The 23472-nt window shown below is 28.3% G+C and overlaps 5 protein-coding genes across 5 annotated transcripts; all 5 read left to right on the forward strand.

Annotated features, from left to right (window-relative positions):
* Positions 1–1179: 1179 nt before the first annotated feature.
* On the forward strand, positions 1180–4609 carry Bm8684 (uncharacterized protein; the record flags this gene model as incomplete). Its single annotated transcript, XM_043079351.1, has 8 exons — positions 1180–1380; positions 1540–1768; positions 1986–2101; positions 2292–2454; positions 2718–3017; positions 3892–4109; positions 4198–4309; positions 4446–4609. The coding sequence occupies 8 exons, from the start codon at positions 1180–1182 to the stop codon at positions 4607–4609; spliced, it is 1503 nt and encodes a 500-aa protein (XP_042935285.1).
* A 646-nt stretch (positions 4610–5255) lies between these two features.
* Bm6655 (RE23670p, putative) lies at positions 5256–6213 on the forward strand (the record flags this gene model as incomplete). The annotated part of the gene is made up of 4 exons (XM_043079352.1): positions 5256–5346; positions 5621–5841; positions 5934–6027; positions 6167–6213. The coding sequence occupies 4 exons, from the start codon at positions 5256–5258 to the stop codon at positions 6211–6213; spliced, it is 453 nt and encodes a 150-aa protein (XP_042935286.1).
* Positions 6214–6233: 20 nt separating this feature from the next.
* Positions 6234–11766, forward strand: Bm6658 (PXA domain containing protein; the record flags this gene model as incomplete). Its single annotated transcript, XM_001893496.2, has 16 exons — positions 6234–6484; positions 6608–6719; positions 7049–7236; positions 7471–7561; positions 7694–7810; positions 7988–8095; positions 8382–8547; positions 8699–8868; positions 9150–9229; positions 9482–9643; positions 9835–9952; positions 10078–10157; positions 10357–10432; positions 10768–10956; positions 11157–11297; positions 11455–11766. 16 exons carry the CDS (start codon positions 6234–6236, stop codon positions 11764–11766), a joined length of 2361 nt encoding a protein of 786 aa, XP_001893531.2.
* A 1079-nt stretch (positions 11767–12845) lies between these two features.
* On the forward strand, positions 12846–19529 carry Bm18566 (Uncharacterized protein; the record flags this gene model as incomplete). The annotated part of the gene is made up of 19 exons (XM_043079353.1): positions 12846–12958; positions 13114–13316; positions 13480–13606; positions 13776–13920; positions 14130–14333; positions 14668–14829; positions 14971–15186; positions 15526–15696; positions 15828–16021; positions 16558–16732; positions 16807–16872; positions 16961–17096; positions 17226–17323; positions 17439–17621; positions 17846–17941; positions 18050–18168; positions 18375–18500; positions 18814–19048; positions 19293–19529. The coding sequence occupies 19 exons, from the start codon at positions 12846–12848 to the stop codon at positions 19527–19529; spliced, it is 3006 nt and encodes a 1001-aa protein (XP_042935287.1).
* Positions 19530–20944: 1415 nt separating this feature from the next.
* Positions 20945–22722, forward strand: Bm1754 (MSF1-like conserved region family protein; the record flags this gene model as incomplete). The annotated part of the gene is made up of 5 exons (XM_001893498.1): positions 20945–21070; positions 21490–21591; positions 21765–21884; positions 22246–22406; positions 22629–22722. The coding sequence occupies 5 exons, from the start codon at positions 20945–20947 to the stop codon at positions 22720–22722; spliced, it is 603 nt and encodes a 200-aa protein (XP_001893533.1).
* Between the last annotated feature and the right edge of the window lie 750 nt (positions 22723–23472).

Genomic DNA, 23472 nt, shown 5'->3' on the forward strand with positions numbered 1-23472 from the left:
AGAAGGCTTAAAATGACATATTATGGGAAATTAATTGCTTCGAAAAAACGAAAAATTTATTAAAATTCTTATTGTTTGATAGTACAACTATTAATTGCCTAATTATTAAATGCTTATCACATACTAGTTTTTTAATATAACATGCGAATACTATTAATAATTAGAAAATATTTGAAGTGTAATGATGTATGCTATAATTATTTTTAATGGTTGAATAAATAAAACAGAAGTAAATATAAATATTTCTAAAATAATGTTTTATGAATTAATGCCAAAATGTTAGATAAATATTTTCAATTATACATGCAATGATAATTTATTTAATTAAATTAATTGTCACGCAAATTGTTTTTAGTAATTGAAAATTGTTAAATTTTATTGATGCAATGTATATGAAATAGTTATGCACATGTTTAGCAATATATACATTACTTTAAAAATCTCAGTAGTTAATATAATTAATTTATTGGAATTAGGTAAATGATACCTGGATATTCCTTTAAATGATCATAAAATAGTATGGAATCACTTATTAATGTATAATACTTTTACTTCCAGATGCTTTTCGATTTTTGTCTTTAAATTAATTTGAACAAACCTTAAGACGCTAGCTTAATATTAGATTTTTGGTAGTTTTAAAAATAGGCTTAAAATGTCTTACAAAAATGGTCACCGCTGAAGAATTCCATTAATATTTAGCTTAAAATATTCATTCAGTGAGCAATACAGTACTAAATGATATATCAAAAAAGATAACAATGAGTCATTTTTCAAAATGATATTATTTTTATAATTTTTAAGTTTAAAAAAAAAAAAGAAATTATGTTAATATAAATTCGAAATTATATTAATACGTACAGAAAGTTCCATAAGATCTTTTCATATGCATTTCTTGCGTCAATGAGAATATTTTAAGATGATGATAAAGCGGAACTTATCGGAAATGATATGAAAATTTCTTATGCATTGAGAAGTCTTCAAATTTTCAAATTTTATTTTAGGAAATCGACATAAAATGATTATAATTTTTTAAAGGTAAGTATTTCTTTCAGTTACTCTAATTTAAACATTTATTTTCTTCATGTTGTGGAATTTTAGTAAAGTTTTTTTTTTTTCCTTTCTTTTTTTTTACGAGTTGGTAATAAACTAAATTTAATCTTACAGATTGCTGCGAAGAGAATGTCTCTTTGCATGATACCAAGTGATGCAGATCATGAAGAAGCTGTTGAATGGATTACGGTCGGTTTAGAACAGTTGATAAACTTATCCAATGAAATATTCGAACGTTTATCAAATAGGATAAAAAATTTTAGTGATCATGCCGATCGAGTGCAGTTGGATTTACGACGACTTGCAAAAAAAATTGAGCAAATCAGAACGGTTAGTAATAACTTTTTATTAAAATAATATTGTTTTTTTTTTTTTAATTCATATACATTTATTAAAATATGTTTAAATTAAGTTTTTAATTATGATAAGTAAAGCATAGTAAAGCATAACATACTGTATAGGCATAGTATGATTATAATTTTTTTTCAGATGAATACTGCAATTGTAATTAGTGCACCTAGCAAATTTATAAAAATTGAAAATGAATGCCAGCGAAGTATTTTGGGCAGAGGATTACCAACAAGTGTAAATGCTTTGAGAAAGATTAACTTAAAGCATAGAAATGGTTTAAATAAGTCAAAAGATGTTGCAACAGTTTTGGATGAAAAGCAAACATTTTATCGGTTCACAGAACGAGGAATGACGCCGAACAAAAAGAGTAAGTAATCTTCGTATGTCTCAGAGAAGATTTATATAGTTTATGTCTATGAGGGACATATGAAAATTCTCTTACCTTTTCAGTTAACATAGAAATGAATGAGGAAAAGCTGTTTTATTGGTTAGCTGTTTGAAATTAACAAGAAAGTTTGGAGCTCTAATTTTTTAAATTATACACTTTTAAAAAGGAAAGAATCTGAATTAAATTTTGCTTTCAGCCAGACAAATTCCGGAAAATTTGCAGTCAGTTGCAGATTTGTTGCTGTTTAATACTACTCTGAATGTCTATACTGATGATCGATTCATGGATCCTTTTGATAATGTGAAAGTTGAAGTAAGCTTGGATTTCTTATTCTTTTGAAGGATGTAAACGATAGCTTTAGAAAGGTGAACAAATAGGTCATTTTCAGTAATTTGATTGATTATGTAATTTGAAATTTCACGAAATTTCACGAATTTGAAATTTCACGATTTCACGAATTTTTGATGAAAGAAATCTGATTGATTTTACATGCTTCTTTTAGTTGCGTACGGAATCGGAATCCAAGATACAACAACTTGCACCGATGACTGATGATTCAACTTTGGCTGTTAGCGTGAAACAGAAAGCGGATCCATTACAATATCAGCCAGAATTTGGTTCAGTTCAGAATTTCAGTCTTCCAGAATTATTATTCACTTCAACGAGTATACCTTTAACATCTATTGTGAATGTAGTTTTTAAATTTGCTAGCAAGGGTCATTATTTTTTTTTACCTGGGTATACTCTTTTGCGAATAGTGACCTGAAACTTTTTTCCATGTATGTTCAGAATTCTAGTGGAAAAATTTTTGAAAGTTCCTTCATTAGCAAGATTTATTACTAAAGACATATTTGTTGGTCTCCGAGATATTTATGAATATTTGTTTTCATTGTATTAAGTGTATATTTGCAGAATGATTTAATTTCAGGTCTTCCTGCTGATTCGCAGCCTCTTCAGGGATCATTAGGAAGGAATATATCGGTTACTGCTGAATCTCAAGATATACAAATAATACAGAAAGATATTATTGAAGAAAAAACGTCGATCAAACCGGAATTAGCCATAGCAGAAAATACTAGTAAATCGATCTCAGCAATAAATGACAATACCAAATTCGGTTTGCAGTCTTTTATTACAGAAACAAACAAAGCGCACGATTCATCATCTGAAGTAGCAAAGCAAAGTATTGCAAATTCGGTTGTTTCCATGAATGAAACATCAAATAATGGTTTGTCTCAGCTGATATAAAATCAAAATCAAACTAAATTCTTTCAGCTAGTATGAAGATTATCAAAAAAAAGAGCCAAACTTATCAAACCAACCTAAATTGTTTCATTTCAATTGTTATCATACTATTACTGTTGCAAGCAATACAATCTAAAAACTGAGTGATATTTTTCTAAATGGAAAAGAACGATTAAAGCATGACAAAAAATGGAGGACGAATTATGAAACATTTCGTTATATCGTTTATATTGCGGAATACATGCGGAATACGGAATACATTTGTTGCTTAGTTTTAGGATCTAAATTATAAATTTATTTTGATATGTAGTAATAACAGTGATAATTTTGCTAATCTACTGTACTGTTACTTTATATCTTTTTAATCGATGTTTTTTGGAATGGGAGCTTTATTTTTGCCTTCAACTTTCTGAATTCATTTTACAATGCAGCATAAAAGTTATGCAAAAAATTAGATCAGTCTCTATTCATCTCTACTTTTTGAGTCATATTTTTTTTTTATTTTTCTTTATCCTTCTTTTTTCATTACAAAAATTTATTATTGATTCTTTTTTTTTGATGATTTTTATGCTATGTTGCAAAGAATAATGAAAATGTTTTTCTTCTTTATTCTTCGTTAATATCAAATTCATTTTATCATAAAGTAAAGCGCAAGACAGCCACTTTTTTCCACTTCTTCTCGTTTTCTTTTTTATGAATAATTTATAGTTCTATAACAGTTTGAGAAATTTAAATATCATCATCTGACTTGCACAAAACTATCAGATTTCGCACAAAGTCCAGTTGTACTGAAGTAGGAAAGGAGAATTTTACGACAAATTTCAATTTTCCTTTACTTTTAAGAATTTTTATTTCAGAAAAGAAATCGTCGTCATTTCCATCACCACTACCACCACCACCGCCTCCTCCACCGCCACCACCACCACCACCACCAGTTCAGCTTGCAACTCAAATCGCAGTTAATAGTCAGTCGAAATCAGTAACTGCTCATAATGATGATAGAGCTAATTTAATGGATGCTATACGAAGAGCTGGAGGTGCCAAAGGTGCGAAGCTACGATCAATAAGGAAACGGGTAATTTCAACATTTTTCCCATCTTTGATCATGGAATATGCGGATGAGAACTTATTTGATATATAAATTGATGCTAGATCATTTTTAGGAAGAAGTTCATGCTGACGATGTATCGGTCTTGCCCAAACGAAATGTACTTACTTCACCAAGCGATGATTTGATGTCGTCGTTGGCGAAAGCTCTAGAGCAAAGGCGTAAAGGTACTAAAATTTCGGTCATATTGTAAACCAATTTTTTTTCTCCGTTGATTTTACGAATTTGGTGATGAAAGTAAAACAGTTTGTATAGCTGTTGATTGTTGTATAGTAAATTATTCAATTTTTGAAATCTTTTTAGGAATATTTGGAAAAAAATCGGGCCATCAAGAAGCAACAAAATCATTAGGATTAAGTGAAGGAGCATTTGCACATATGAGTGCTCGAATACCACCCCCACCACCCAAAGAAGATAGTGATGAATATGATAATGTTGATAAAGTCGATGATAATGAGTGGGAATGATTAATAGTTACTGTAATTATTTTCTAACAAAGTCGGATCATCGGTATTGCTATTATATGTAATTTACGATGCTCTTTTCATATAAATCCTTTAAAATTGTCTTTTTCTTTTTTCATTTAAAGATTTAAATCTTATAATATTAAAAGTCTTCTAATCCATCTTTTTTGTACTTACTTATTCGATGCTGTGTATTCACCAAATCAATAAAATACACAACTAATATTACGGGTCCCATTTTATATGCTCATTTATCGATATATCCAATGTAGAATGATACGATTGATGATATGTCAATGTTTGTAGGTTTGGATTTGATCTTGAATAATGCTAATTTTTAACTAAGCCTTGATTTGATTCTTGATTTCTTGTTTTTTGTGTCTTACAATATATATATATATATATATAATAAATACATATGCAAATTTTTTATGTAGTCTAACATTATTTGTTTTATATCTATTATTGATATTACTTAAAATTTATGGATGCATTGCGTATATGAAAAGTTTACTCATCTAATTTTCTTCAGTTGAAATTTTTTTTTTTTTGAAATTCATGGTTTGAAATTTTATCGAGCAAAAAAAAAAAATGATAATAATGAAGTATTATTAAATAGGCGATATTCTATGGTTAATCAGAAAAACGTATGGTCATTGTTGACGATATATTAGATGACAATTCTGATTCATTTCCACCATATGCTTCACCAAATCCTTCACCTGCTCGAGGAATATATGGTATGTTCAGTTTAGAAAAAAACTTTTTGAATTCCACTCATACAAATTTCTATATCTACCGACAGTAATTTGATCTCTTTGCTAAGTAATGCCATCTTAACATTATTAGAATATGAAATATTTTAAACTTTTTCTTTTTAAAAGGGCTTACTTCAATAATATGCATGCGAATTGTTAGAATATAAGTTTTTCCTTTTTTTTTTTTCCTTTTAATAAAATAAGTGCTGTGAAGATTTTAGGTTTGAAGTGACACATTTAATAATATGTATTTCAGGTTTTGCATTATTTATCGTTTCATGGTTTTCGTTTGCCTTATATCTAATTTGGGCTCTTCTCCCGACTCCATATTTGAAATTACTTCATTTAACATATTTACCTGCCAAATATTGGGCCATTGCTATACCACTACTGTTACCAATAGCAGTTGCTGCATTTATTATTCTCGTATTAGCGCATAATCTTATCCAGTTGCATGGTATTTTTGATGATATTGAAGTAAGTTTTGTTTACTTTCTTGAAAATGCAATAAATTATTTCATGAAAGTTTTGAACTTTGTTGTTAACTTACTCTTTAGTATTCTCTGCAGATTATAGAAGACGATTTTGGAGGAAGTGCGAGAATTGGTAGTGCTGATTTGCAGTCTTTTTTTGCAAATACAAGAAATTTTTACGATAGAAAAGGTAAATGTTTGGTCTAGAAAAAAAACTTTATGAAATTGTTTCATAGCATCAATATTTTCTCTATAATAAAATTGAACAGATAGAAAAAGTTCCTGCTTAGTTCTAATTTTAAATTATATTTTCTTTTATAATTTTTCAGTGTCTTATGTCTCTGACTTAAGTGAAGACAGCATAAGCAGTTCGTGAATTTTGAAAGTGTCATCATTATGTTGTGTGGGACATTTCGAATCTTAAAATCGTTTCCATCGTCATTACTCTCTGCACGACAACGAACACATTCACTTGGTCGACGTTTACGACGGAAAGCGAAAATTCCTGCAAATATTCCTGCAAATGCACTTTCAGTTTCGAAAATTAATGAATTGATCCGGAAACGATTGGAAACTTCCTTGTATGAGAATCAGGCATCAACTTCGGAAATGGATTTGGCTTCATTATCAGCTGACAGATATTTAGAGTGCGGCTTTTATTATTGTTTTGAAAAAGCTTCGCTTGAGCTATATATTTTCTGTTAATTTTATGCAAAATTTAAAATCTCGAGAAAATTCACAACAACTTTCTTTTTGATTATTGATTTCAGAATAAACGCCAGTAAATATACTTCGCTTATTGCATCTCGGCAAGCTATGAAAAAGACTGATAATTCTGAAAAGAAAGATTTAACTGCTGAGCATGGTTATGTACATGATGTGGTACGTGTTTTCTTCATAGAAATAGCAGTGTGGTATTTTAAAACTGAATTTTGAAATTATTTTCAACTTTGAATCACAAATCTTTGCAACGTTAATTATTTCACATAGGAATGTTTGCTATTAATCATGAGTATAATTTTGCACCCGACATGATGTGAATCGTTTCAGATGTTAAAACCATGAAATCATTTCGTTCATTACACCCGTTATTTCAGTTCCAGATTTTGAAAATTTTATTCCACACCTTCCAGTTTACTTAATTAATTTGACAAATTAAATTCATTCATAGAAAACATAGAATATGTATTATCTTTAGTATAACCTTGTAGAACTTCCTGTTAGCTGGTTCTTTTCTGTTGAAAGCTGATTCGACTGTTTCAAAAAATTTTGCGGAAAATCCATCAGCGTTTTCGAAGATTCCTGATTCTGATCGTGGGTTTTACATTTACGGAGATAGCTTTGTGGATGAATTTGTTGTTGGTTCAGCGACAGATATACCTGGTGGTGAATTGGAAAAGTTTGTAACATTTAATCTTAAATTGGATTTTCTAAGACTTTTTAACGAATGCTTAAATAATTATTTGATAATTGTTTACCGTTTTATTTTTGGTTGACAATGATTTGCTGATTTCCTTATGCCAAAATTTCGACAATTATCTCAGTTGTGGAATTTTTTGAATTCAAACTTTTTAATATGAAAAAATCTGTACCACTTATGAAACGCAATTTTGAAATAATTCTAAAATTTTAGCATTGATCATGAAGTTCTAGTTCGTTATGGTGCCGAAGATGCTGTTGAAGAAATTGATTTTCAACTTCCAGGACAAAGCAGCAATCCAAAGGTTTATTTTTGTTTCTATGATGTTTCTGTGGTCTTGCGATTCGTCTTTAAAAACATCCATCTTCAAGCAATGTAAAAAATGGAAACATTATGTTTTCTACTTTTATTATAGTTATTATTTGATAAGATTCAGGATAATATACTGGAAGACGAGAATGATGAATTTTTGGAAAATTACGGTACAGTTGATCCAACAATACCCTCATCAAATAAACCTTGTAGCGCTTGTGGTGCGAAGTTCCACTGTCGAGTAAGAAGTCATCATTCTAATTTTCTTACTAAAATTTAATATAAAACAATTAACTGATAAATTTTTTGCATAATAGTGGTTATTATTGTAAATCAATATTGGAAATTAAAAATTAAGCAATTTTTTTTTTGTTCCGAAAGATGATATAATATTCTCGAAATCTCATTCTTATTTCAGGATGCTTCTTTGCCAGGTTTTGTGCCTGCAGAAATCTTTTTAAAATTGGAAGACTACAATGATCAATTGTGTCGCAGATGTTACATGCTCAAAAGGCATAATTTTTTGGTTAGTAGATAAGCAAGTTTGTTCGGCACTTTCGACTAATATTTCTAAAAATAAAAAAAAAAAAAGGTTGAAAGTATTATATTATTACTATAGCATACAACATCTTTTGCATCACTTTTCCCAATTTCTATTGTTTGATTCAACAGTAGGGCATAAATTGTTGATTCTTATCTATTTTATTAGTTATATTTTAGTAATAAATAAAAAAAAAAGAAACTAATTTAAATTTCTAGCTTATTTCTGAAAGTAGTTCATGTCTGAAGATAGACAGTTCATTTTATTTCAGCTGAATGTTAATGTTTGTGAAGTGGATTATCATTCAATGATGAAACATTTAAAACTGAAGCAAGAAGCTTTAATAATACTTGTTGTTGATATGTGTGATTTGCCAGGTTCCATTTATTCTGAACTACCAAAAATAATTGGTTATCAGAAACCTATGATTGTTGTTGGTAAGTTATTTTCTTTTCTTTCACTATATCCTCCGTTCATATGATTATTGGTAATTACTCGAGAAGAAATTCATAAAGTTGAAAATTTGTTACACTGATTGATTGGTTAATGTGGTTAAAGTATTTTTTAGTTTATAGATGATCATTATAGGAAATAAGGTTGACTTATTACCACCTGATGCACACCGTGGTTTTTTGCGTCACTTTCGACAAGTTCTGCATGGTTTATTAAAGGAGACAGGATTTGTTGATAATTTCAACATTCTACACATGTCACTTATTAGCGCGAAAACAGGATACGGTGTGGAAGATCTCATTACTGTTCGTATTTTAATGAAGTTTTTCATTTTCAATTTTTACAACGGTTCTTGTTTGCATAAATCAAGTTTTTCACTCTTTCGACAAAAAAAGTTGTAACAAGATGTTTTACTTTATTGCTTCATGATTTGTTCATCTGTTTTTATCACTACCATTTTATCACACTATTTCAGAAGTGTTTAGATATATGAATTTAATTATTACATAAGGAGTTCTTTTTTAATTATGAAACGAAAATCATGGCCGAATATTTTATAGAATCATAAAAAACTATACTATTTCAGAATATATTCTTAAGATTTTCAACTCGAGACACTTTGCGGAATGATATGTATTTAGTTGGATGTACTAATGCAGGAAAATCGTATGTTTCTTCTGTCAGTTAATTAAATCTATAACATTTTGACTTATTTCACTAGTTAGGTTTCATCATTTTATTCACATAAGCTTTCTATAATTATAAATTAGTATAAGTAAGTTTTTCTTTAGAGGAATCATGACTATTCTTGATATATTAATTCTCGTTATGGTTACTAGACTTATTGTTCCATCATTTTTTCATTGAAACAGTAAAAAAAAAAAGACTTTTGGAAGAATTATTGTTTTGTATTTTTAGGACGCTTTTCAACGCATTATTGCAATCTGATTTATGCAAAGTACGTGCTGTAGATCTCGTAGAACGTGCAGCTACAACTCCCTGGCCCGGTACCACTATTTCACTATTAAAATTTCCGGTAATGAATCCTTCACCACATAAACTAGAAATCAGACGACGACGGTGAGTTTTTTTTTTCCTTTTTTTCCAGGACAAAGATTATTTTTTAAATGTTCTGCTTCAAAAATCTTTATGAGGGTGCTATTTGAATTAAGCATTTTGTAAACAACTTTTTGGATGCTTAAATTGTAAGCAGTGTATGGTATATTTAGAGATTTTCATTTGTATATTATTTATATCGAAATTGATTACAGATTGTTAATGAATCAAGCTTGGCAGAAGAAGGAGAATCGTGCGCGATATAATCTTTATAAGCAGTCAGGTGATATAAAATATGCAATGTTGCAGTCTGCCATTGGAAATTCATTCAAGGTTTTTTTTCGTACATAATTTAATACCAAAGTATTTTAAAAGCAAAGCAAAAAAAAAAAATGAATCTGGCCCAGTATGTTGTCAGCTATCGAAATTTCAATTTTTTCTTAAATATGATTTTAAAGGATCGTGAAGAAGAGTTACAACCACCAGCTTTTCATACCATACTTACCGATTCTGAACCAACGGACAAACCAAAACGACCGTTAGTTTACATCTTTTAATTCTTTAATCATTTAATTTTCTGTCACTTTTTTCAGGAAGCATAACGAATGATTTGGAAACAACAACTTAAGATTAGTTAAAGTTCATAGATCAGATGGCGTACTGAATTTGATTCCTCTCCTCTCCATTCCCTCACTCTCTTTCAAAAGGAGCTTTGCTTATATTGATTTTATTTTCAGCTTTGATCCGAATTCATTTGTTTTTGCAAAAGGAAAGTGGTGCTTTGATACTCCTGGAACCGTTAATTCAAATCAAGTTTGTTCTTTGGTTCCTTTTTAACTTTTAATCGCTTTTATATTGGCTAGTTAATTATGTAGTATAAATTGTTTGATAGCGTCTCTTCTCTAGGAGACGTACATCACACGCTATCATTATTTTGTGAAGTAATAGTTTCTTTTCTTTAGTTCGCGTATTTTCGCCTTCGAATTCTTTAAACTAATTATGGGTTATACAAAAATTTTACTGTCTAAGTGCTGCATTCCGAAATTTAAATTTGGAAGCGTTAGAGATTATTCTTTCAAAACTTGCTAGGTTATGCTTTGAAATTTTTTTTCGAGATGCTGTAGTCGCCTTTGTATCTTGTTATTCAGATTCTGAATTTGTTCACTTTGGACGAGCTAATTACTATCTTACCCCGAACATTGATTTTACCGCGAACATTTATTATGCATTCAGAGGAATCCCTTCTCATTGCTGGCGTTGCGCAGATTGATGTGATCAGTTTGCCAGTGAAATCTACTTCGGAAAAAGATTATCCAGAAAGACGACCTTCTATTCTGGTAAGTTCTTTTAGGAAATTCATCACTAATATATCTAGAGTTTGGAAAGTTTTCTTATATTTGAAAAGATCTTTAAGCAAATATGTAGAGATTCGAGACATAATTTTTAGTTTTTATCTGGTAGGATGAATTTTAGATGTTTATGGTTCAGTCATAATATAACAATTAATTTGTATGTGTTTAAAGTTTAAATATTTCAGATGACAGTGTTTGCCAGTGAGCAGTTGCCAGTTTTCATACGAAAAACATCAGAAAGCAGTGCTTTTCGTGAAAAATATTTGGGTAGCTCACTTCTTGTTGTTCCTGCTGGTAATGCCGAAAGAATAGCGCGATTTCCGGATGTAAGTTTTGATTTATGAATAAATTTTTTTTCTTCAGAGCACATAAAGATATACTGCGTTAGCAAAAGTTATTGTTATTTGGAAATCCTGAACGGAGCAAATGGTTTAAATTTTTCGAATTTAAGAAGTAATAGATATTTTTTTTTTTTTTTTTCAGCTTAAGAGCAGTGAAATGGTTTTGGAAAGTTCTGGATCGTGGAAAGGTTGCGGTGATGTGGTACTTTCTTCTTTGGGCTGGGTATGCGTAACATCTCGACGTGGAGAAGTTCGTTTACAAGCCTATACACCAGAAGGACGTGGTTTGTTTTTACGAACACCAGCTCTTCTCCCATACTGTGCACAGCTTCGTGGTTCACGTATAGGTGGTACGGCTGCATATAAAGTAAAACGACCTGTACTGCCTGATCCAGATGCGTCACGGAAACAAAGAAAACGAAAAACTTCTAGTAAAAGACGTGCTAAGTCCTGAGTTTATTTTAATTTAATTTAAAATATGACACAGATAAATAACTCTATAATGCTTAAACTTTAATAGCTCGAATTTTGATCAAATGTAATAGCTTTTCTAGCTTTCTGAAATTTTTTTTTTTTTTTTTAGTTGTATAATTTTTTGTTTTTCCTGTAATTGAAATAAGCTAAGTTTTTATGTAATAAAAGTAAGTGTGATACGTTTTGTTATATTCCATACGTTTTTTATATTCTATCCTTTCTGCTTGTGCTTTATTAATCCTTATTGCATTAATTGTGTTAGAAGAAAGTGGTTATCGTTTCTCAATTTTTTTTTTTTTTGTAATGTCGAATATTTGTTGAGTGAATTGTCAATAATGTTTATGGACTAAAAATAAAAATAGTAGCCAATTTTAGGTAACATAGGTATATGCTGTTAGTTTGTATATTCCTAAGTGAAACTATTTTGTTTTATATAATTGTTTTTTATGTAATAAAAGTTTTATATAATAGTTTTATGTAATTGTTAGGAAAAATTATTTCTATGTGACGCAATTAATTTCTAAATTGTTATTCAAGTGGTAAATATGCTAGTGGTGCTATGTTTGTTTACTGCTAATAAAACTTATTATATTACCTATTTTTTTATCATCATGATTGCGTTCAAATGCGCAATTTTTAATGAATTTCCTATTTTAAACATCATGAAATCTAGTTTTTATTTTTTCCATGAAAAAGATTTGTTTTTTTGTTTTTTGAAATGATTCTAGTTTTATGGAGAGTAATTTTAATTGAGTTCTGGAATGAAGAGTTTTAGAAAAAATAATTTACACTTGTTTTCCATGTTCAAGAATTTGATTCTTTTTTTTTTTTTTTTGCATATTTCGCGGTACTGATTCCTTAATATGAAGTAATTGGATGTTTTATCTTTCCAAATAGATTATAACTTTTGATTTTTAGTATTTACCTATCCTTTGAACCAACAATTCTAAATTGATTATGAATTTTTGACGCATAGTTAATATCTATATTATCAATAGAATATTGAAAGCTGAACTTATTGAAACTTAATTGCAGTTTTATTTATAACATGTCATTGTAATGGATGCATTAACTACTTGTCGGCTTTATTTGCTGACAAGTTCTAACATGAAAATACTCTCAACTTTTATTTTTATTTTTATTATTCTTCCCTTAATTTTTCTTAACTCCAGGTATGTTTTTCTTCGAATTGTCAATTCTTCAGTAATGTGTTTACCTAGAATTGTGTACTTTCTTCTTTCTTATTTACATTCGTTTTTTTTTTTTTTTTTTTTTTTACATTATTAAACATTGCATATTCTAAACTTTTATAAAATTTTATTTTTAGTGTTTTATGGATTGTTACACAGTGTTCAGCTTTAGCAGTTGGTTATTTTATAACAGCTTCGTTGATAAGGCGTTCTAATGGAGAATTTTTATGGAATTTTTTCGAAAATTGGCTTGAAGAAAAATTAGATACTAATGAAACTATTGTTAAAAATATGGGTGTAAAAAATAATTCTGAACAAATCCATAATTTACCTTGGAAAGGTTAGTCAACAAATGTTTAATTCACTTCTTCCTCCTTAATACTCTAGAAAGTTGAAATTACAAAAAAATCGATATCGGCATTTTTGTCAAAAAAAAATTTTTTTTTTTCACAAATATTTGAAAAGCAAATATTTTCGAAATAGAAGGATGAACCTTATTTCAGGTGTAACAATATCGGAATCGGTGGATAAACTGCTTGAAGAACTGATTGAACAGCTGATCGATAATTACATAAATAGATGGTACAAAACGAAAATAAGCGGTGATGCTGCATTTATCAATGAAATAAGGTAGCTTCAATAGGTTTTTTTTTTTTACATTATCATAATTATCAAAATTTTCTAGGTTGATATCATGCATGTGATGTAGTTTTGATTGTTCTTGTGTGACATAAAATTATTGAATAAATGACAATTATTAAAATTGTATCAAAATAAAATATCCAGCAATTTATTTTAGGTATCAGATTCGTTATGCCGTTGCTGTCTTGTATTTACGCTTTCAGAAAATTGATCTATCTTCAACAATTTTGTTTGAGGCTGTACCGCTGGCAGCACTACATTGTGTAAAAGTTGAACATTTAAGTGCAACTATTGACAAAAGTGTATGTTTTTTGTGTATTAAGAAATTTTCCACTTCTTTAATATAAGAAAGCTCTTGAGGACATCGTAGGGATTTTTAGTCACAATTTTTCCATTTGATCTAAAAATTGATTTAAATTCCATATTATTATTATTATTATTTCTGATTGTTTCCAATAATTTATAATTTTTACCTCATAATTTTGATCATCAAATTATGCAGATAATTTAGATGTATTCATCACAGCTGATTGAAACAAAAATCCTAGAAGCTATGCCGGATGTACATTTTGCTCTCAGTTCACGACAAAATGAAGTAGATTATCTACGCGAATTAGCTGATCACTTAATTGGACTTATAATGGATGAAAATTGCATTGCAGGACATTCCAATGATAGCGATTCACCTTCTCGTAACATTCTTGCTAATCATTCGGTATTACTTCCAGCTAGCTAGTTTCAATTTCTTATGATATTTTCCGTTAACTACTTTATAAATTATTATTTTATAACGAAGATTATTACCTTTAATAGGGAAGTGTAATTAATAATCTGTAAAAAGATATTATTTTTCATGGATGCTTCTAAGAAATGTAAAGTATAAAATAGTTTAACATATAAAGTAGTTTAAATATATAATGCGAACTACAGCTTTTTTTATGGAGTGTTTTCATAGGTTAGTTGGATAAATTTTAAAAAATTAGTCAAGTATTATTCAGATAAATTATGTGTTAACAATGCTTTAATTTCTTTTACTAATTCATTTTTAGCGTCCATGGGCAAGTCATATATGTCGTCATTTTTTGCGAGAACTGTTTGTTTTTTCATTTTTCTTACCTGTTATGGATTTGATAGCTGATCCAGATATCATTAATCGAGTACTGATATTTCTATTTAATTCAGATGTTCTCAACTTTCCTCAAATACCTCAGGTATGCATAACATTAGAATCCTCTAAGCAAATGTTTATATACTAATAACAGAGAAATGCGTATGATAGCCATTATGCTATGATTCTAAATATGATAAATTTGAAGGTCATGCATATAATACCTGAAAAGTACTTTTTTTAGGATAGCAGACAAGTTGAAATTTTACATGGACTTACAGATTACTCCTTAAACGACACTCCTGACTCATTGCTTCAACTAAAACTTAGTGATATGCTTCGAGATGCTGGACAATTGATGATGTTCAGAGCATATTTAGATGATATTCATGCACCTCTAAATGAGCTTGATTTTTTAGTTTATGCAGGTGATGCACATGGAAGAATGCTTAATGTTCAGGTAATTACTTTGAAATTATGCTTTTTTAAAATGTGAAGGTTGAAATGAAATTGTTCAGAAGCGTTACTAAGACAAAATTTCAAACAAAAATCAAAATATGATGAGTGTTGATGTAAGCTTTATTCGTATATATATAATTCACATTATCATAAAATTATATGGCTTTATCTGTGAATTCTTTTCTATATGAATTATTTCATAAATTAAATAAATTATATGGACAGTCAAAAGTTCAAGAAGTATTTTATGCTTATAAATCCATGAATTTAATTTGATTAATTATTGTGATGTTTACATTGAAAAGACTCATAATATAATAATCTTGCATTTTATTTGCAGAATGATCATGCTGCAATGAGTGAGCTGCAGTACGATATTTGGGAACTTTTTATTAAATATATTCACGAAGGTGCTCCAGATAGGGTTAATCTTCCTATTGAGATTAGCTGTGAATTTAGTAAAGCAGTAGAAAAGCATGATTCTGAGCTGCTTGATCAATGTCTAGAAAAGGTTTTAGTTTTTTTTTTTTTGTTATCTGAATTAAAATTTTTACTGCAAATGTATGAGAATTTTGAATATAATTTTAATTTTCTTGAAATTTATAATGTACTTTTGATATTTGATTAGTTTGTGAATTTCAGGCTTTTCAAATTATATACCAGCGAATGCAGCATGAATATGTGATACCGTTTTGTCAGTCAGAATGTTTTTTGGGTAATTTATGTGGTCCTCGTCCTGTGGGTATAGATGAATTAATTGCATCCAGAGAACATTCTAAATCAACTCATTGTCTTCTGCCAACTGTTGAACCTAACTGTTCTTTAACTCAGTTCAGGTAAATAAAAATTTTTAGCAATTATTCAAAAGCTGTATTTGTCTTTTGCTTCTATCCTTTGTTTTTGAATTTCTCAGTTGTGGTTCCTAATGTTGTGAATAGATGTTTGAGGAGAGTATAACTAAAGATGCTGAAATCAGCTTAACTTAGAAATTTTTGAAAGTTATCCATATGAAATAATTCTAGCTTGAATTTCTACTGTTTTATTTTGAAGAAATGGAAATAGTAATTTCATTCCAATATACAATAGTATTCGTTTCTATTAATACGTTTAATCAAAAAAAAAAAAAAATGAAATTCATAAGTTAGGCAATTGTTACCAGATTGTTGAACTGTGATAAATTTGGTATCCAATATAATTTAAGGCTAAATTAGGATTTTTGATTTTGGTGCGATTGTAAAAGCAGTCCTAAATAAGCTTTAAATAATGTCTGCCTTATAATATTTCGCCTTGCTGATGTTTTGATAACACCTAAACTTGTAACATGTAAATCATTCTGTACTTTGTGTCGAAGTTTCTAAGTTATCAAATTCAGAAATCGTTTTTGGCGAATGATTTTACCAACAAGTGGATCGATAGATTCATCATTTGATCATTTAAATGATATTGCATTAAACGAGGTAAATGGCGGGATTGTACCTACTGATGATATCACACAATGTTTGAGTTACGATTCACCAAGTGATGACACAGCTATGCCATCTTTTGAGGTAAGTATATCTGTTTTATTATCGCTTGTATTTTTCATATTCTACTGATATATTTTAAAATGTTAGAATTTCAGTTTGTCTTGAATAATGGAAAGATGAAAACTACCGAAGTGCAGGATGATCAGCTTATCTCAAATGTGGTATGTTTTCGGTGTTTATTTGATACTTGAAGCATGACATTTTCAATTTTTGGTGAGTTTAGTCATAATTCTCTCTAAGCAATTTTAGTCCGACGAAGAGTTTGTTGAGCAGCAGATGAATTCGAATAATTCATTTGAGATACCAATGTTTGATCCGGAACGTGATATGAGCAAATGGAATGTAACAATCCCATGTGTTGAACCACGACGAGATCCTGTTGGCGGTCTGTTTTTTTTTTTTTTTTTTTGATGTTTTAGTTGACATCTATGTAAAAAAAAAAAAAAAAAAAAAAACTTGTGTTAATCTTTGATAATTCAGATCAAGATATTTGTATAGATTAGTTCATATTTAGGTCATACAATGTACGTCTATGTCATTTCGGTTGAACGATTTGATTTAAACGATGACATTGATCAGACATCGTTATCAGCGACTGTAGCACCACAAAAAGTAAGTAATTTTTCTGCTAAACAAAATTAAACTATAAATTGTCTTTATTTTCAAATTTTGTTAAAATCATTTGAGCTTGTGAATACTTTACCGTTCAGGCTGTCAATATTTCTAGTGGTCTCTGATTCGCCACTACAATGAATTTTACATTCTGGAATCAAAACTGGTAGAATTTCATGGAAATACGATAAAAACGGAATCACTACCACCACGACGATTTTTCAATTGTAAAAGTCGTGTTTATGTGGAATCACGACGTGAAATTTTCGAACGTTTCATTCAATTACTCGCCAAACAGGTACCAACATTTTTTTTTATTCTTTTATATTAAATAATTGATAAGCGTATGCCTGGGTAGGAAAGCTTTAATTAATTTCTGTATAAATCTTTTAATTTGTTCGGTTAATGAATCACCTAACTAAAATCATTCAGTAACAGTACATATATATATATATATATATATATATATATATATATAAGATAAACATATTCAGTTGAATTAAATAAGTTTGTTTTTTTCAGCGAGCATTGAAACAATCAGATTTGCTCTTTGTTTTTCTTAGTACTGAGCAACGATTAAAAGATTCAACACAAATTTCCGACCTCTATCCATGGAATGTAAGTTATAATTCAAAAATAATATGAATTGTTTTGTAAGATTTATCTTTTTCTTCTAGATTATGATTTTTCTTCCTTCTACCATGATAATCTCAATGTTTTTTTCAGATGGTGAAAAAAATGCCAAGTAAATTTGCTCGTGAAAGAGGTCAGAATCTGAAACCATTTATTTTATCTCTACTAGCGACAACATTAGTTCCTCATCCGGATAATCCGACCGAATCGAGGTGTAAATTTTATAACTGTAAACTTTTATAAATTTTGCTAGAAATTATAAGTTCTTACGTGGTTATGTAACTTATAAAATTAAAATGTTTTATACGCAATATTACGTGCGTGCTTTTTTTTTCCTGCACAAGAAGTAGTCGATTAAAAAAATGGCTGAATAATTTTGGGATACTAAAAGTAATTAATATTAAATGTTACTTTTCAGCACTATCCCCATTAATTCAGCAACTGCATGTCAAAAACGAAAAATATTGCAAAGTGATATATATGGTAACAATTGTCCAAGTGCTCAGATAGATTTCTCTCTCACAGGAAGTACACTGTGGACAAAGTATTTTTTTTTTCAAGTATCAAATTCTGTTGTGGTATTTTTCTTTTCGATTATAAAATTTGTAATATAAATGTTTCGTTAATGCTTAGGTTTTGGCAAATTAATTTTAACTCTTAAGCTTTAATTAATTAGATGGTTGATTAATTAGAGATATCGTTTCAGGTTTATAATTTTCAAAAAAAGAAAGAGATAACGAGTTAATTTTAATTAAGACTGTGATTTGTTTGCAATCAATAAAGTACTCAATTTCTATGCAGAAATCTAACGTAAAAATTAAATTTTGCACTATATTTTGCTTTTTCGGAATTTTTAGAAGCTTTTGCGATGCCATACTTTTTATTTTGAATCGGTTGTTTGGTGTTATTCGATGGCCAATGTGGATTATTATTACTATTCGACATTTAATGGGTGATACTATTGATGCGGTAGCAGCTGTAGTATTTAGGCGATTTTTAAATCGAATATTTGTAGATGTTAATTGCATGCGTATGTTACGCTTCATTCAAGAATCAATTTTTGGTTGTAATAATTCAACAAAAACTGATCAGGTGATTAAAATTTTTATATTAATGAATTTTATGCTTTTTATTGCTTTTAGATTATTCCACTGGTAGTAATTTACGTTATTTTTTCCTCTAATTTTTGAACTTTCCACACATATTTTGAAATTTTCCATGAGTTGTTTTTTTTTCCACTAATGTGGACGTAATAATTTTTTTCATTAATTTCTCATTGTTCATTAACTTATAAAATTTAACCTTAATATTAAATGATTATATTATGCATTTTTAGGAAAAAATGCTACGTATGGAATTAGCGCAACGTTTGACATTAGAATACTTGCAAGAGCAACTTCCACTTTGTTTTATTAAATTAATTGGCCATAAGCAGTTTTGTCAAGGAATGCAGACGATTTTTCGCATCTTACAATATCCACGTTTAAATAAGCAACTGGCATATGTTTATCTTGATATAATCACGCAAAAATTATTTCCAGTTGAAGATGAACAAAATCTAGAAATTAAATAGTCATGCATTAAATAATTTTTTTTTTCTTTTTTTTTTTTTTTTTTTTTTTTACATACGAAGAAAATTACTCATTCGGTTGTGACAGTTGTTAATATTAATTTAATTTTGCTATTTATTGTTGCTAAAATTTAAATACACCTGAGTTTCTTAAATTTATACTTATTATAAGCACTTTAAATATGTTGCGACTTCTTCTATGCTAGTATTTGCCTTTGTTGTTTACGGTCATTTTCTCATATTTTCTATAGATAAGCAATATCTCAGTAATGTCACGATTAGAAAATTTCTCAGGAAATCAGTTAATTTAGTGTAATCTTCTATCTTGATTTTTATGATCAATTATTTGATGACAAATGATGTAATTTGAAATGTTTCATATGTCAGTTCATCATTATGCTATATATATTTTTAATTTATTTAAGTTTAATTACCTTTTTTTCTGTGAAGTTTTGTTGACTTTTTAATTACTTAATATTAGGCCTAGATTAAATTTAGAAAATGCATTTCATTTATCATTTGTTCAGAGGCTTTTTTCAAATTAGCTTATGTTTGTGATTTATTTTCAGTGTTTTTAGATATGTTGTTTTTTATTTAATTTATCTTTCATTTGATTTTACTATTATTAGTATTTTGAGCAGCTACTTATGATTTCGTGTAACAATCAAATTCATTGCGGTTAATTATTTTGAGAAGATCTCATTAGTTTCAATATATGTTATTATTGCTGAATTAGTTTGAGTTTTTATTCAATTCTTATCCCCTAGTGATTTCAAATTTGTTTTTTGATGTTTTTTTTTTTTTTTTTTCAAAATTTTAATCAATCCACTGTCTTAACAATTAATTTCTTTACGGTTATTACAGTTGCTACAGATGTAAGTATTTTCATTTTGCCTATTTGTATAACAAATACTTGAAATAATTGCCTTTCTTTCTAACAATTGTTAACCTTTTCCGAAAAAAATTTTAAAAAAAAAAAGTGTCGATGTAATTTTGTTGTTGCGTACTTTGAAATCATTTTAATGATTTGAAATATTTGTATATATTGAAATTATTTTGACAATTTTAACTTTCATTTCTTGTCTGTAGATTATTTTAAGTATTAAGAATTTAATTTTAGTTATAAACCAGTGAGACAAATAATTTATCAGAATATTGATTGGAGATAAAAAGTATAATGTTAGCTTGATAATCTCATTTACCCTAATCTAATGAAGTATTTGATGTTTAGTCGAAGTATAATTTGTTATAATTTATATAGCAGTTAAATTTTAATACAAAAAAAAGTAATAATGCACAGTATATTTATGTTATAACAAATTCGATGATTCAGAATTTATTTCTTCAAAGGGTTTCTTTTTTCCTGTTTTAATTTAAATAAATTTTGCTACAAGTTTATTTTCAGAAATATTAAAGGAATGCAAATCTATGATTGTTTCCAGCATTTACCATATGCATTCGAGCAAGTTGCAACAGTGTTTTGGCATCGATATCCAAATACAGCTGCAAAGCATGTTATAAGTGAAGATTTCATCGATGTTACGGTTAGTTAAGACAGTTTAAATATTTCGAACTATTTTAACAAAACTGCTAACAATATCAGATGGTTCTATGTTTGTTACATTTTACTAATTTATCTTTTCCTTATTGCATATAATCATCATTGACATTCATTTATTTTATATGTCACATTTTCCTAATATGTTTACGAATATGTATTAAACATGGTGCATGAATTATTTGAGTAAAGCCTAATGCTTTTATTTAAAACATTTTTCTTAATTCTTGTCTTAAAATACATTGTTGATGTATCTATTTTATGAAATGCAAGTTAAAAAGAAAAAAAAAAAGAAAAAAAACGAGATTTTGGCATAAAAATTGCATTGCATATATATATTTACTTTTACATGTAAATGGGAATTGTTTCATCTATCGAATAGTTTCATATTTTAACAGATTTTAGATAGACGGTGATCAAATCAGGACGAAAAAATTGATATTGAAACAAACAGGAACATTCTTGAAAGCAGTTCCAAGATGGATGTCGCGTTTGACTAATGTTAGGGTATGGTAAATTAATCTCTTCATATTAGATTCCATGAAAATTTTTAAATTAATTTTTAAAATAATTTTTTGCTAAATCAGATTTTGAATTCGAAAGTGTAATGGTTTGGAAATGAATCAATAAAAGCAAAATTTTGATGCATCCAAAAATCTTCTTTAAATCGATCTTTACAGGTAGTTCCTACAGTTGAGGAAAGTATATTCGATCGGAGTAAAAGATCTTTAGTGACTTACACGAGAAATATTACATTGTTATCCACCTGTAAAATTCATGAACGTTGTGTTTATAAACCGGTATTTCTTTTATCTTATTTTCTCTTAGCTTTTTTTTTAAATTTATTTTTTCATATTACTTAATTATAGCCATGTGTGTTTGCTGTGCTGACATTTTTTAATATATTTGAATTTATCTGGACTTCATTTTCATTTTTTTTCTCCTTACTCCCTAATATTTCCTGGAATGCACTGAGTTTTGAAATTAGCCAAGAAGCATCTGGAAGTGTGTGACTTTTCGAACGCTTGTGTAAAAATAGTCACAGAAAGTTTAATGCTTATTGATTAGGAATGAATGATATTAATATTTATGGAATAGCTTATATCGAACAATTCAATCATTAGTTTTAATTAAAGAATCTTTGAAAATATTCACCAATAGGGTTTCAAAAATGGTATACCGGAAACGATTGTGGAACGTGGTGGCTTAGTGTCAACATCATTTGGAAAGTTAAATTCAGTAATTGAGCGGATTTTAATGGCAAATTTCAAAAAGAATATGAGAAAAACAGCAGTTGTTTATATGGAAAAGTTGACAAAAAAGTTGCTTTTCATGTTTTTTTTTTTTTTTTTTTTATTGGTCTTGGGAATGATTATATTATTTTTAATTGATTTTGTTCTAAACATACCGAATTTAGGTTTTCTTGAATACTCAGTTTTGTACATCTTCGTGATGTAAGAGTAATGTAATAAAACTTTTGGTATTAAATTTCTTAATATTACACATTCAAATTAAGGCAAAAATAAAATTATTTCATTTTATAGATTTGGTGAACCAGCATTGGTCAACCACAGAACGAATGAGCCATATCTTATGAGACAAAAGATTAGTCGTCGTAACTTTTCTACACAAGACTAATTTGTGTGATAGTGTTTCTTCTTTCATAATATCATCCCTTCATTACCACTTATGAATATCATATGTATCATCACCTCAGATTTAATCTATATTTGTATATTTTATTTAAATTTTGTTATATTTATTGTTGTTTCCTTTTTTTCCTAGTTTTTCATCACTTTTTTTTTTTGGTTTTTAAAATGTTTTTTTTCAAGTTTTTCAACTTTTTTGCTATCAAAAATGATGTCATATCATGATTTGGCTGTACAGTTTTTGTTTTTTTTTTTTTTTTTTTTTTTTTTTTATTGAATGTACAGATTGTTTTTCATTTTATATTTTTTTACGTTAAAGAAAACAAAAACTTTTGCCAGATAAAAAATTTACATTGCTATGCAGTGACAATTGTTGCATTTTGTTTTGTTTTTCAATTTGAAATACTTTTTAAATTTCGCTTTCTTGGAAATGTACATCGTGTTATTAGCAGAACTTTTTTTTTTCCTATAAACTATTTTTGCAAGACATTTTTATTAATTTAAATTAGTTATTTCCAATTAATAAAGTACAGTGTAAGTATCTGGTGAATATTTTTTATTTTTCTCATATTATTAGTTATTCGTTTACGAAATTTGATCCAATTAACATTGTAAATATTTTATGTCAATAAGTTTTATTCTGTAAAATTCTTTAAGGTATATATATATTAAGCACTACAAATCTTTCAATGCGAATTATTCCACGAATGATAATTTGAAGTTCAGTATTTTGATCTTT

The sequence above is a fragment of the Brugia malayi genome (assembly GCF_000002995.4).
Source record: "Brugia malayi strain FR3 genome assembly, contig: Bm_v4_Chr2_contig_001, whole genome shotgun sequence".
NCBI lineage: Eukaryota > Metazoa > Nematoda > Chromadorea > Rhabditida > Onchocercidae > Brugia > Brugia malayi.